Source organism: Caretta caretta, chromosome 11, assembly GCF_965140235.1.
Source record: "Caretta caretta isolate rCarCar2 chromosome 11, rCarCar1.hap1, whole genome shotgun sequence".
In the NCBI taxonomy this organism is placed as follows: Eukaryota; Metazoa; Chordata; order Testudines; family Cheloniidae; genus Caretta; species Caretta caretta.
This window is the reverse complement of record NC_134216.1, coordinates 9,967,690-9,983,187: the sequence shown is the minus strand read 5'-3', so window position 1 is coordinate 9,983,187 and position 15,498 is coordinate 9,967,690. Positions and strand designations below refer to the sequence as shown.

At 42.9% G+C, this 15,498-nt stretch overlaps 1 protein-coding gene across 2 annotated transcripts in view; it reads right to left on the bottom strand.

Annotated features, from left to right (window-relative positions):
* Positions 1-15,498, bottom strand: part of SLC15A2 (solute carrier family 15 member 2) — a 74,387-nt gene that overhangs the window by 18,851 nt on the left and 40,038 nt on the right. For both annotated transcript variants that reach the window (XM_048869977.2, XM_048869976.2), the window contains 7 exons: positions 14,574-14,656; positions 11,549-11,635; positions 10,856-10,945; positions 10,365-10,409; positions 4,306-4,338; positions 2,736-2,824; positions 527-608 (listed from right to left, as the gene is read on the bottom strand). In XM_048869977.2, the coding sequence (XP_048725934.1) occupies positions 527-608; positions 2,736-2,824; positions 4,306-4,338; positions 10,365-10,409; positions 10,856-10,945; positions 11,549-11,635; positions 14,574-14,656 (509 nt within the window). The remainder of the gene's footprint in view (positions 1-526; positions 609-2,735; positions 2,825-4,305; positions 4,339-10,364; positions 10,410-10,855; positions 10,946-11,548; positions 11,636-14,573; positions 14,657-15,498) is intronic.

The window sequence follows — 15,498 nt, the reverse complement described above, 5'->3', positions numbered from 1 at the left end:
TATTTGAAAACACCCAGAAAATAGGACAACCTTGTCAATTACAAATGACTGTAACTAAATAAGTCTGAGTATATTCAAACCCATTATTATTGAAAGAATTATCCGTGCAAACAAATCTAATCCTAATGTTTTTGAAAGGAACAAAACCATCCCTACTTAAACACAGACAGGATAAAACATTAGACAGAAGATAGGAAACACTACCTATTTGGAATTAGCCACTAGTGTTAATTAGATGTTTGTAAAGCACATTGACAATAGAAAGCACTATATACTATAAACTAATACAGATGATTGGCACATCATAATGGCAAAGATTAGGAGGAGAGAGAAGCAGACAAGGTGATAAGTATTATTAAAAGTAATAGTGTGTTTCATTGTAAAGCATATGTTAATGAAGGAGATCAAGCTGTACAATAGTTACAAGGAGTATTATCCAATGGACATTAGTAAAATAGCCCAATGGAAGCTATGTATCTATGTGGATTTGTATGTATCTCCACATGTGCAACTGCTCTGTACTTACATTTGCTTTGATGTCTACAATGGCTGCAGCTGCAAATGCCAGACCTGCAAGGATCATACCTGTTGCCATTTTTCTAATAGGCCTGCAGAGTGAATGGAAGAGATTTCATTAATAAAAGCGTAATGTAAAATGTGTAATACCATCCCTCAGAGTCAAAGATATTCCAAAGGCATGTATTAAACTGTCCAAACAAGTGGCATTGTGGATGATGTGCTGTTGAAATTGACAATCTTTTAATTTCAAACTATTCTAATATATAGTACAAGTCTAGCACTGAGGCCAATTAAAATTGATATGGCATGAAAAAAGCTCTTTGCTTGCAAGTTTAATATTATCTTGTTCCGAGCTCTTCTAGTGGGAATAGATTCTGGTGTTATGTTAACTTGTAATTTTGGAAACACCACAAATGTTCTATCTTCAGGTCCTTTTGGGGAAAGACAAAACAGGTAGCAGGCTATTTAGCTGCAGACTTCAAGAACAAAAATTTAGTTCACATCATCAAAACTTCCAACTATCTGCATTATCTGTGCTGTTATTTCTCATGCAAATACATTTAGAGTCTGATTCAGATCAGGCTTACTGTACTTTGTGTAAACCAGGAGTAATTCCCCTGGAGTCACAGGAGTGATACTGTTGTGGAACCAGTTCAAGTGAGATCTGAAGTCAGGTCCAGGCTGAATATTTAAATTAGCACTAGACCAAAACAACTCTGGATGCTTAGGCTGTTCAAAATCCAAATGTAGATCCATAACCAAACAATGCAAATGGCCCCAGATCCAAATTTCCTGAATGTTGGGCTGTTGGAACTCCAGCTATGAAGCCAAATTTTCAAGTTTGAGCTTGTCTATGTTAAGTGTAACAAAAAACACTTGGTTTCAGAGTAGCAGCCGTGTTAGTCTGTATCCGCAAAAAGAAAAGGAGGACTTGTGGCGCCTTAGAGACTAACCAATTTATTTGAGCATAAGCTTTCATGAGCTACAGCTCACTTGTTCACTCTTTATGCTGTTGTAATAAATGAACACTTTTTGGCCCTGATCCTGCATTAGGTTCTAGCAATCCAGACCCCTGCAGCCCCATGGAGTCTTTTGGGGACCCTGCATAGCGCAGGGTATGTGCTAGCAGATGTGAGTGTAAGACAGGGAATTGATTTGTCAGCACCTGTGTCTTGGGGAAGGAAAGAGACTGAGTTTAAATCAGAATTATTTTTAGAGGATTCTTTTTAGATACAATATAATGCTAAGATGGAGCAGGGTCTGGAGCATGGAGCTTTCTCTGGTCCCTGCTGTGTGGCAGAGCTTTTAATCTGTATGTGAATTTAGGGCTCATGAGTGGAATGGACGAAGAACTGGTTATAATGTGGCTAGATGTCCGATCAGCTCTGCCAGCGTAAGGCCCTTTGAGGCGTGGTGGTGAAGCGCTGCTCCAGTGTGTGCTTCAGAGGGCACCATGTCTCAGGAGAGTAAAACGCTTCCTAGCTCTCTGAGGGGCTCATGGGGGAGTATGGCCGTGACTCCACTCTGGAAGAGGGCACAGCTTCTTGTCCTCACTGCGCCTTCCAGCTCTGGTCACACAAGCAACTTGCTCTCTGAGGACCTGATCCAAGGGCCACCAAAGTCAATGGAAGACTCCTGAGAGCAAGGACTGCCCATAAGTTTCGCTCCCTTCCTCCCCAGAGGGGCCAAAGTGGGGAAAGCCTCCATCAGGCCCTAAAACAGGAGGTCAAATATTTAGAGTAGTACAAGAGGGTGCAATGAGGAGCTGTGGGATAAAATTAAGAAAGGGAGTGATGAGACTGACTGCTCGGGAAAATTCATGGTCAACAAGATCTGCTAGCGCCTGGGACACTCTGCTGAGGCTTGAGGAATCCCTGTTTCATGAGACATTTACACTGGATTAGACAAAGCCCTACTGAACGCTCAGTTGGGAACAATCCTGCACCCTTAGTAGGGAACAACCCCCTGGTGCGGAACTGGAAGAGCTGACCTAATTGCTCTTTTCCCTCTGTAACATCCAGGAACTATGTGTTAGCTTGGTGATGTTGACCAATGCAGGACAGAAGGCTAAGTTAGAAGCAAGAATAGGATGCGGAATGAATGGAAGCTTAGGTGTCTTGTCCACCTGATCTCGTATAAACGTATTTTTCTGGGTGGGGGGGGGGAAGCTGCAAAGGAATAAAAATGTGGCAGAATGCACTGCCGCTAATACTTACGTGAAATTAATTCTGCACATTTTGATCAGGGGGTAGAGCCCAAAGTCAAAAACTGGGATGAAGATCAGAATCAGGAGTGGGTTCAAGACCTGCAGCACCAATGAATGGGAGAGATTAGACAATACGAAGTGATTTCCTGTAATTAAACCCATAAAGCAGAAATAATTCCATTATAGGAATGACACAAACAAACACTCAAAACCTCCCTTAAAAATATAATCGTACTTTGCCCTTCAATAACTTCTTCCATTTAAGGTTCACAGACATGAATATATTCATCCTTACAACACGCCTAGGAGGTGAATAAGTATTACGAGCCCAGTATTACTGATTGGGAAACTGAGGCACTACATTTTTAAAGTGCACAAAGAAATGCCTTAATAACAGAGATGGGAGAATTTCAACAGGTTCAGAGCTCTGATTAGGGAATCAACCCAACAACTCTGATGTTTAATCAACAATGATGCACAAATCTTGGGTCTTCATTATAGGGTTAAAAATCTCATGAGAACACACTTTTTTTGTGAGATTTCCAACACAGACTGTTTCCAGTCTGCTCCGAAGTCTCATGGGAGCAGCTTTTCTCCTGGGACATTCGTGTGCGTGCTGCCAATAAGCAGTGGAAATATAGGGAAATGAATAATGGCTGGGGGAACAAACATCAAGGAACGTTCAGCTTGAATTCTGAGTGAAGACTGCAGGGAAGAGATGACTTTGAATTTCTCTGAAGCAGTTCAGCCACCCCTAGAGAGCACACAAGTGCTGTAATCAACACTGATTACACTGCACAGTCCTGGAGCCTTAAAATTCCACCTTCCCTGCCTGTGTTGCTGAGCACAGTCCAGGGATCAGGAGAAAGGAGAGGTGGCTGGTGCCTCTTCTATGCAGGGGCTGGTTCCACCATCAGTGGATGTTGGAGCAGCTTAGAGGCCCACCCTCATTTGTACCCTGGCTGCAAAGACCCTGAGGAACCATTATGATGACAGAGAATAGTCAGGGAAGAGAAATGCCGTGGCTGCACTCTCCCCCAAGCCCCCAACCCCAGCTCACATTGACATGCCCTTGACACATTTCCTGCATTGGAAATTCCTGGGGTGGTGGTGGGATGAAGCTGGCTGTGCCATCTTTGTACTGGCAAGCAAATCCCTCTGAGCTCACCCATATTATGTCAGCATAACAGGGCTGCAGCATAATCATTTGGTCTTGCCTCAGAGCAGAATGCTGGACTAGGTGGCCTCTTGAGATCCCTTCAAGCCCTATGTTCCTATGATTCTAGGAATTCCCTCTGAAGTCCCTTGTTTTCCAGGAACTCACCATTAGTCAAAAGCATTCACCTAGTACGGTAGGAAATCCCCTACAGCACTAGGGGGAGTTTTAAGGCCAGAGGACTCAGTTTCACCAAATACATAGCAAAATTAAGGCATTGATCCTGCACCATTAAAGTCAGTAGGAATTTTGCCATTATCTTTAATGAGAGCAGGACTGGTCTGTGAGTATAATGAGTGAAATATCAGTAAGAAAGACAGCATATTTACAAGGATTGTGCACTTTGCCCTATGGGTTCTTTTACCTGCATTTGGTCTGGCTGAAAGACTAATCCTCCCTGAAATATACAGACATTCAAACTGATTAGTAAACACAACATAATACCATGTCTATTGATAGCAACTAAGCAAACAGCCCACAATACAGACCTCGGTAGCTGAACTGTCTTCTCAGGTGCTTTACCTTTGCTTGAGTGGTGGATGCTGTGTTCTCCCTGACATTTCTCTTCTAAGGATGTGGTGTTTGAACGGAGTCCTTTGCAGAAAGGACATAAAGCCTGGGATAGAGGACAATTGGGGGAGATCTGATCCCTAGAAATGTTTTGATAACACTAGAAGCTACTGCCCCAGATTTGAACAGCCTAAACTTGGTAGGGAAGGAAGAATCGGTATTTTGGAATCCAGATTGGGATCCAAATGTTGAGCTTCCCCTCTACATCCATAATGGGATGAGCCAAAACTCTGCAACATAATGCTCCCAAACTCTGGGCAGCTTCAAAATAGGATTGTGGGGCTGTTTTACTTAAGCCCATTTCTGGACAATGCCTGCCAGGTGATCTTCAGTGGGATTCTGCCTGTTCCTAGAGAAGGGCAACAAAGGTGTGACAAGATTATGACTATCAACAGATGGCTCAGGCAGTAGTGCTATAAGGAGGGCTTTGGGATGTATGGCCACTGAGAGGCATTCATGGACAGAGGACCGTTCTCTCGGGATGGACTTCATCTGAGTAGGGAAGGAAATAGACTTCTAGAATGGAGGCTGGCACAACTGATTAAGAGAGCTTTAAACTAGGAATTTGGGGGAGATGTTTGGGAGATGTCCAGGTAATCTCCAAGCTGGATTTTAGCATTGAGAGGGAAGAAAACAAAGTAAGAAAAGATACAACCGTGGGTGGGAGAATGGACATAAGGAGGAAGGGCAATGTGGATACCAGTCTAATAGGTCATACTGGCTGTAGAATGTCCATGCCTAATTGGGTAAAGAATGTGAGCGAGGCCAAACAGCAAAAATTAAGATGTTTATACACCAATGCAAGGAGCCTAGGTAACAAAATGGAGGAACTAGAGCTACTTGTGCAGAAAGTGAAACCAGATATTATAGAGATAACAGAAACATGGTGCAATAGTAGTCATGACTGGACTACAGATATTGAAGGGTATGTGCTGTTTAGGAAAGACAGAAATAAAGGTAAAGGTGGTGGAGTAGCATTGTATATCAAGGATGAGGTAGAATGTAAAGAAGAAGCAATGGAATGGATAAGACAGAGTCCGTCTTGGCAAAAATCACATTGGGGAAGAAAACTACGAGAGCCTCCCCTGTGATAGTACTCAGGGTGTGCTATAGACTGCCGGGATCTAATTTCGATATGGATAGAGCCTTCTTTAATGTTTTTAATGAAGTAAATACTAATGGAAATTGCATGATCATGGGAGACTTTAACTTCCCAGATATACACTGGAGGACGAGTGCTAGTAATAATAATAGGGCTCAGATTTTCCTAGATGCGATAGCTGATGGATTCCTTCATCAAGTAGTTGCCGAATTGACTAGAGGGGATGCCATTTTAGATTTGGTTTTGGTGAGTAGTGAGGGCCTCATAGAAGAAATGGTTGTAGGGGACAACCTTGGTTCAAGTGATCATGAGCTAATTCAGTTCAAACTGAACGGAAGGACAAAAAAATAAATCTGTGACTAGGGTTTTTCATTTCAAAAGTGCTGACTTTCAAAAATTAAGGAAATTAGTTAGAGAAGTGGATTGGACTGAAGAACTTGTGGATCTAAAGGCAGAGGAGGCCTGGGATTACTTTAAGTCAAAGCTGCAGAAGCTATCGGAAGCCTGCATCCCAAGAAAGGGGAAAAAATTCATAGGCAGGAGTTGTAGAGCAAGCTGGATGAGCAAGCATCTCAGAGAGGTGATTAAGAAAAAGAAAAAGCATACAGGGAGTGGAAGATGGGAGGGATCAGCAAGGAAAGCTACCTTATTGAGATCAGAACATGTGGAGATAAAGTGAGACAGGCTAAAAGTCAAGTAGAGTTGGACCTTGAAAAGGGAATTCAAACCACTAGTAAAAGGTTCTATAGCCATATAAATAAGAAGAAAAGAAAGAAAGAAAGAAAGAAAGAAAGAAAGAAAGAAAGAAAGAAAGAAAGAAAGAAAGAAAGAAAGAAGTGGGACCGCTGAACACTGAGGATGGAGTGGAGGTTAAGGATAATCTAGGCATGGCCCAATATCTAAACAAATACTTTGCCTCAGTCTTTAATAAAGCTAATGAGGATCTTAGGGATAATGGTAGCATGACAAATGAGAATGAGGATATGGAGATAGATATTACCATATCTGAGGTAGAAGCAAAACTCGAACAGCTTAATGGGACTAAATCGGGGAGCCCCAGATAATCTTCATCCAAAAATATTAAAGGAATTGGCACATGAAATCGCAAGCCCATTAGTAAGAATTTTTAATGAATCTGTAAACTCAGGGGTTGTACCATCTGACTGGAGAATTGCTAACATAGTTCCTATTTTTAAGAAAGGAAAAAAAAGTGATCCGGGTAACTACAGGCCTGTTAGTTTGACATCTGTAGTATGCAAGGTCTTGGAAAAATTTTTGAAGAAGAAAGTAGTTAAGGACATTGAAGTCAATGGTAAATGGGACAAAATACAACATGGTTTTACAAAAGGTAGATCATGCCAAACCAACCTGATCTCCTTCTTTGAGAAAGTAACAGATTTTTTAGACAAAGGAAATGCAGTGGATCTAATTTAACTAGATTTCGGTAAGGCTTTTGATACGGTGCCACATGGGGAATTATTAGTTAAATTGGAAAAGATGGGGATCAATATGAAAATTGAAAGGTGGATAAGGAATTGGTTAAAAGGGAAACTACAGCAGGTCATACTGAAAGGTGAACTGTCAGACCGGAGGGAGGTTACCAGTGGAGTTCCTCAGGGATCGGTTTTGGGACCAATCTTATTTAATCTTTTTATTACTGACCTCCGCACAAAAAGTGGGAGTGTGCTAATAAAGTTTGCGGATGATACAAAGCTGGGAGGTATTGCCAATTTAGAGAAGAACCGGGATATCATACTGGAGGATCTGGATGACCTTGTAAACTGGAGTAATAGTAATAGGATGAAATTTAATAGTGAGAAGCGTAAGGTCATGCATTTAGGGATTAATAACAAGAATTCTAGTTATGAGCTGGGGATGCATCAATTGGAAGTAACGGAGAAGGAGAAGGACCTTGGAGTATTGGTTGACCACTGGATGACTATGAGCCGCCAATGTGATATGGCCATGAAAAAAGCTAATGCGGTCTTGGGATGCATCAGGTGAGTTATTTCCAGTAGAGATAAGGAGGTATTATACAAGGCACTGGTGAGACCTCATGTGGAATAGTGTGTGCAGTTCTGGTCTCCCATGTTTAAGAAGAATGAATTCAAACTTGAATAGGTACAGAGAAGGGCTACTAGGATGATCCGAGGAATGGAAAACCTGTCTTATGAAAGGAGACTCAAGGAGCTTGGCTTGTTTAGCCTAACCAAAAGAAGGTTGAGGGGAGATATGATTGTTCTCTATAAATATATCAGAGGGATAAATACCAGAGAGGGAGAGGAATTATTTAAGCTCAGTACCAATGTGGACACAAGAACAAATGGATATAAACTGGCCATCCAGAAGTTTAGACTTGAAATTAGATGAAGGTTTCTAACCATCAGAGGAGTGAAGTTGTGGAATAGCCTTCCAAGGGAAGCAGTGGGGGCAAAAGACCTATCTGGCTTCAAGATTAAACTCGATAAGTTTATAGAGGAGATGGTATGATGGGATAATATGATTTTGGCAATTAATTGATCTCTAACTATTCATGGTAAATAGACTCAATGGCCTGTGATGGGATGTTAGATGGGGTGGGATCTGAGTTACTACAGAGAATTCTTTCCTGGGTATTTGGCTGGTGAATCTTGCCCATATGCTCAGGGTTTCAGCTGATTGCCATATTTGCGGTCAGGAAGGAATTTTCCTCCAGGGAAGATTGGCAGAGGCCCTGGGGGTTTTTCGCCTTCCTCTGTAGCATGGGGCATGGGTCACTTGCTGGAGGATTCTCTGCACCTTGAAGTCTTTAAACCATGATTTGAGGACTTCAGTAGCTCAGACATAGGTGAGAGGTTTCTTGCAGGAGTGGGTGGGTGAGATTCTGTGGCCTGCATTGTGCAGGAGTTCAGACTAGATGATCATAAATGTCCCTTCTGACCTTAATATCTATGAGTCTATGAGAACTCAGCATGGTGCTCTGTCCCCCTCTCCTGGTGGTAGAACCCTAGTTCCAAAAGCATGGGCCTCTAACTCTGTTAGCTGAGGCTGTATCAGGCTCAACCACCTGGCTATGAGGCCAGATTAAGAGACGAAACCCCCCTAGGGAGAACAAAAGTAAAATCTCCATGAAAGAACACAGTGTGCGTTTGTCTCCTCTCTGAGAGTCTGCACTGTGCTGAGTGCAAAATGGCTGCCTGTCTCTGCAGACTGCAGAATCCTGGAGAGTTAAAATTGTAGCGCACCAACAGTTTCAAAGCTAAATATGCCGTGGCAGGGAAATACCCACCTCTCCTCCCTCTCCTACCCACCTCTCCTCCAGGTTGTGTACTGTGTGCTAATCTGGCATTAGTAAATAAGAGTCTACATATTTCAGCTCACACAGGAATAGATCTGATTTTCCTTTCTCCTGTTTATGCTCACTCCTTACTGAAGGAGAACGCTTGACTGAGAAAGCAAGGGTGATTTTACAAAGAGAGGTTTCAGAGTAACAGCCGTGTTAGTCTCTATTCACAAAAAGAAAAGGAGTACTTGTGGCACCTTAGAGACTAACCAATTTATTAAGGAGCTGTAGCTCACGAAAGCTCATGCTCAAATAAATTGGTTAGTCTCTAAGGTGCCACAAGTACTCCTTTTCTTTTTACAAAGAGAAATGCCAGGAGGCCTTAAAGAGACAGTTTCCCCTTGATGTGCACAGAGGAAGTGGGACAAGTTGATATATGAGCCAAAAATCCAAAGGAACTGTTGGGACAAAAAGCCCAGAACAGTTTTGTTTTCCGCCAGAGAGTGTTTAGTAAATGAGTTCTGTTGATTCTTAGATGTTTCATTAATGTATCACTAAACACATGCTCCCAGAAACACAGACTACAGTGTTTCTAGCTATCAGTCACAAGGGCTGTGTGAACTTTCATTGACTTTCCTTTCAGGGAGGGAGGTATAAAACACAGAGTTGCAATCTTTTCATTCCTCGCTTGGATTAATTACCCTAACAAGTGACAAATGCCATGGGCACAATCTTCAAATGTGAGTGATATAACAGGGCTCACACTTTGGAGATTAAATCCGAATTTACACAAAGAAAGTGGCCATTTACATGCCTAAATACTGATCTGAGTGTCCACATTTAAGATCTGGATGGCCTATTAAGACACACATGCAGTGCTTAATTTGTCTCAGGGCTTGCTGGGGTTGAGTCCCGGCACCTCTTGGTTTAGCAGTTCATAGCTCCGGCCCATCTGAGATTGCTGCATCAGTTATGAAAGTAAAAAAATTGTTTGAGCTTTGACACCTAATTGCTTGATCCCCGGCACCTCTTTCATTACAAATTAAGCACTGCATACACATCTGTAAATGAGGCCTTGTGTGAAAAAATCCTTACCCAGCCAGTTTACACGCATTCATACTTGACTGCATGCTGTTCTATTTGCAGTTTACATCTTCAAAGGATTTTATGGATATTATCTAATTGATTCTCACAACATCCCCATATTTTACACCTGCGGGAGAGAAGTTAAGTGACTTGCTCAAGGTCACAGAAGTAGAATTCAGGTAGTCCTAGCTCACAGGGCTGGGCCTAGTTCCCTAGACCTCACTTCTTTCCATAATGTTTCATGATCATTATGAATTCTGGTATGTACATCTACAACATTTTTTTCTAATCCATAAACTCTTACAAGGTTGTAAAGCAGCAGGTTTAACTATTGTGAACAATTAATTTCAAAAAGCCAGGGTTACTACTAGTTTTATAATCCCTAATAATCTTAAGTACTTACAAAGTCTGCATTCATTCTGCTAGCTTGCAGAGTCCATCTAGATCCCTAAAGACAAAACAGACCATTGTAAATACCCTGGTGTGCTCAGAGGGATGGGAGAATAAGGGAACAGAGGAGAAGTGAGTGCTGGAAGGGCTTTCTTCTCTTCCTCTTCCTTCACTCATTCTCCCAGTATCTCTTCTGCTTGTTTCTCCCACCTCTGCTTCCCTTTTCTCTCAGCCCTCTTTTTCTACTATTTATAGGCATGGCACCTTCTTTTCAACCACCTCTGGCTCCCACCCCATCCTAGAAACCAAGGAGGAGACTGAAGGCCAGATGACCATGAATGGCAGGTGCTGCCTCATCAAGGCAAGCAGATATCTAGTGTTGAGATGAGACCTCTGATGCCCTCAATGCACTGTGATGTCCATGGAGTTACCCCAGATTGACATTGACATAACCAAGATCAGAACCTGGCTCAATAACCATGTCTGTAATTTGTTATACTTTACCTGTTGATCAAAGAGGGCCCAGAACATTGGCAGTGGGATAAACAGGAAGAGAACTCGTGTCACCATTTTAATCTCATTGATCAGTTGCTTCTATTAAGAGAAACAAGCAGAAAGATAAAATGGGGGGTGGAACAGCTAACAACAATTTCAGTCCCCATGTGTGAGGGTCCCTAATTAACTCCAAGGAATGGTGTGTCAAATATTTATCATACTTATACATGCTACTCCCACTATTTGCATTAGAGAGAGCCTAGAGACTCCAGTCAGAATCAAAGTCCCATTGTACTTACACAGAGGTAGACATGGTCCAGGTCCTAAGGAGTTTAGAGTTTAGGAAGGCAAGTAATAAAGAGAGGCTGGGGGGAGAGACAATCAAATATATACAGTATTTATATACATAGGCCCTATGAGATACTCATGTACTGGAGATGCTGTGTAGTGCTCAGTGCAGCATGGCTTTTTAGTGTTGCATTTGTTTTACATCTTGAAGTTCACTAATGTTAATTAATTTCAGTGTTAATTTCAGTGTACGGGGAAATTCATCTGCACTGCTCAAAGGCTCAGACACACAGCTTGACACAAGATGTCCCTTCAAGGTTACCCTATTACAGCCCAAGAACCCAAGGCACCACACAGCCCATGCCAGATCACAGAACCAGACACTCAGTCACTTACATGTAAGTCATCACTTACTGAGTATTTTTCTGATGCCCAATCTAACCAGTGTTCCCTCTTCGGCATCTGTTTGTAGAAATTTTTCAGCCGGTTTCTAATAGCAAACTAGAGGGAAGAACAAATGAATAACAGGGGTAACTTAAGTGTATTTCAACCAGTTAGACCATCTCCCTTATCCCATCTTTCATCCCCCCAATCCACGTAGAATTCCCAGATCAAAACTCCCCTCATCATTCTCAAACCTCCATAGTATGGTCTACGCAGCCACAGAAACGATGCAACCTTGGAGTCCTTGTGGCACCTTAGAGATTAACAAATGTATTTAGGGTGTTGATCACGTAGTTCTGCAGTTTCTTTGAGAGCGTGTGGCACAATCTCTCACCATAGTCTGTGTGGTATGTTGATTGGAATGGATATTTTACCTTCAGTAAAAAACCTTAGTCTCTAAGGTGCCACAAGGACTCCTCGTTGTTTTTGCTTATACAGACTAACACGGCTACCACTCGGAAACCTATGCAATCTTGTTTTCTTTGTTCTGTGCCTCTATGTCCCTAGGAGTCTTCTGACTGCAGGGGCAGCTGCCTTTTTGCCAGGCAAAGTCGATGCTGCATGTTATACAGGAGACACACACAATGTGCTCTCTCTCCCATGGAGACTTTTCTTGCTTTGCAGTTTTTCTAAATCAAACTGATATGGTTGTCCTTTGCATGTGGAAACATAATACATGAAGTCACTCTATTTTGCTGACCTCAAAATATCTACCTGCATCTTCCTGCTCCCCCTCCCTTCAAATGCTCACTCCATCACCAGATCTGCCCTTCCCCTCAGTATTACACATTTGGGTATTATCCCTCTTCATGCCCTGCTCCCATCCATTGGCTCTCCCACCAAACGAACCTCTGAATCCCTTCCTCTTTTTAATTATCCCTGTATTTTTCCCCCTGATCTCTTTACTTTGGGACCAGTACTGGGAGTCTCTGGCATCTCCTGAGGGATGCTCACAACTGAAGTCAGTGGGAATTGAGGGGTTGCAGGATAGGCTCTTTGTGAGTGATTCTCTCAGGGAAGCCTCTTTTGATGCTGCTCTGATTAATTGGGTCAGCTACATTCTATTCTTATCTCTCAAAGGCAAAGGTGACACCAGTCACCAAAAACATTTCCTACTTGTTTTAAAACCAGTCACAGGAAAAACCTTCTTATTTGAAATTCACTAAACATCACTTCATTTAGTTTTCTTTTCTAAAAAGCACAGTTTGAATTGACCATTGGCCGGAAGGAATAAATGCCTCATTATTTACAGCAACTTCACAGCCAGAGGCTATGTCTACACTACAGACCTTAGAGTGGCACAGATGTACCAGTGCAGCTGTGCTGCTGTAAGGTCTCCTGCATAGCCGCTCTGTGTCGATGGGAGAGAGATCTCCTGTCCGAATAACTAAACCACCCCCCAGTGAGCGGCGCAAGAGTGTCTCCCACTGACAGCACTGTCCACACCGGTGCTTCTGTGGGTGTAACTTATGTCAGGCAGGGGTGTGTTTTTTTCACACGCCTGACCAACAAAAGTTTTACCGACAAAAGTGCTAGTGTAGACACAGCCAGAATTTTCATTCCTCTGTTTTTCTGCAGGCCTGTTTGTAGATTAATGCTGTTGTTCCTTTCTCGAGCAGTAGCTGATTTCAGGGCCTTGCAGCTTGGTTTCCCATCGGAGGACAAGTCGGTATTTTCTACTTGTGATTTGTTTATTTACACTGTATACAGCAGTCCTTGACAAACCAATGGCCCGTTCCCAGGAATCAACTCTGGCTCAAGGATTGACTCCAGTTAGAGAGATTAAGGCAGACGGAAAATGCTTGCTGTTTGTAATGTTACGAATTATACCTGATAGGTCATGCACACAACTGCTGCAAATTATACCTGATAGGACACGCACACAACTGCTGCGAATTATACCTGATAGGACACGCACAGTTCGACTCTAGGCTGAGGCACATGAACAAAGTCCACAACTGCAGAGTTCCCAAAAAACACTAAGTTTATTACGCTCGAGCGTGGTGCCCCCTGCTAGCCAGGAGGGGACCCCGAATACAAAGGTTTGTAAGATTATACAAAGATTATATACCTCTTAGCAAAGCATGTTGCCCTCGTGCATCGGAAACCTTAGCCAATAAACAAACCCTTTTCTTATCTACCACCTATCCCTGCTTGGTGCATCAGTAACTTTTATTATCAGGATGGGAGGCCTCACATCAAAGGCCAGGAGATAGGGAGTCAGGGACAGACAAAGAACAGATACCGGGAGTCAAGGCAGGCTGGAGACAAGGGGGAGGATTTTCACAGGAATGCAGTATCTAAGGAACACTCCTCCTGGTGCATGATGTGCTTGCTTTTAGGCAATGGTGGGCCCCAAACCAAAATGGAGTCACATGTGCTAACTTTTCCTTAACAGTAACAGCTCCCGCAGATAGAAACTATATGGCAAAACTAACAATACAGCATTTCTTCAAAGACTGTACACTGCTTGCATTCCAGGAAAAAGAACTAGTAAAATGGTGTGTTATCGTGCACTGGTGACTGCTACCATAACAAAACCAAGCTGAGCTTGGTGGGGGAGTATGTGTACTACTGCTCTCTGCTGAACTAATCAGCTTTAGAAAAAAGTTACAGAACATCAAAAAGAAAAATGAACCTGTGATTCGACAACTCTATGACTTTTCAGAGTTTCCTCTCAGAGAGCGTAAGGGTCAGATTCTACCATCCTTACTTTGCAAGTCACCCCACTGACCTCAGGGGAATGTCTTGTCGAGTAAGGCATCATTCAGCATGAGGAAGGGTGTCAAAAATCTATCCCCAAATGAGTTCCCCTTCCTCACATCTCATCACTGGCACCACCGAGAGCAGAACCCCGGAGTTCCTGGCTCCCAGATATCTCCAGATTACATTATTATCGTAAAAAGGTACAACACTTACCCCAATGAAAATGTGCTTTTACAATGCTACAACCTGTGAACTGTGCATAAAAATGATGGGACAGAAACAAGCTCACCTCAATGCACTGGCAAACTTCGAGTAAGACGTTCCCTCGTGGTGGAGTTTTTTTGTACATTCCACTTCCAGAAATAAACACAACTGTAAAACATTAGAATCCAAATCGGGAATTCTTCCCAGTGCCACATGGCTGTGAGCCTCCTCCTGCGCAGAGAACTCCCAGTGACTTCAATGGGAGTTGCACTCGCAGCAGGATTGGACCCAGGGTATATATAGCATAAAACAAACACATAAGCATCCATGCACCTCCCCTCACCCAGACTGTGAATATAACGTGTCATTTAGATGTATTCAGTGGCACACACCATATATAGGGAGATTTTCAAGGGCTCACAGGGCAGTTTGGCACCCAATCCCCCTTGGAGATCAATGGGGCACCAAACTCCTATGAAAAGAACGCCTTTGAAAAGAACCCCCACTTTACATGGTCTGAGGCAAAATTATAAACAGCCATGAACTAGGCAGGCCATTCATCCAGTTTTAAACTGGACAGTCCTCTCTTTGGTTGGTTTGTTGCCCGTCCAGTAAGGAGATAAAACTGGATGCAGTTTTGTCCAGTATCAAATGGGTGGACACCACTGTGAAGAGCATACTGCTCCGCGACCACCAGCGTGTGCATGAGAGGTCACACTGTCAGGAGTGGAGAAGCCTGCTCTTCAAAATGGCACCCACATGGTGCATACACAGCCCATGCCACTCCTGGAAGTTCCGGAATGTCTGGTATTCTGGGAATGGAGGAGTGGCCACTCTACCCTAAACCTGGGGGTTGCAATCTGAAATTCGATCCAGATCTAAATGTCGCATTTGGCCCTTATCTGCAAAACAGGCTGGGCCAAAAAAAAAACACCCCAGTTATGAACACCTAGAACTCTGGCGAGTGGAATCCAGATGTAAAACTGCATCCAAATTTTGCATCTCAAGTC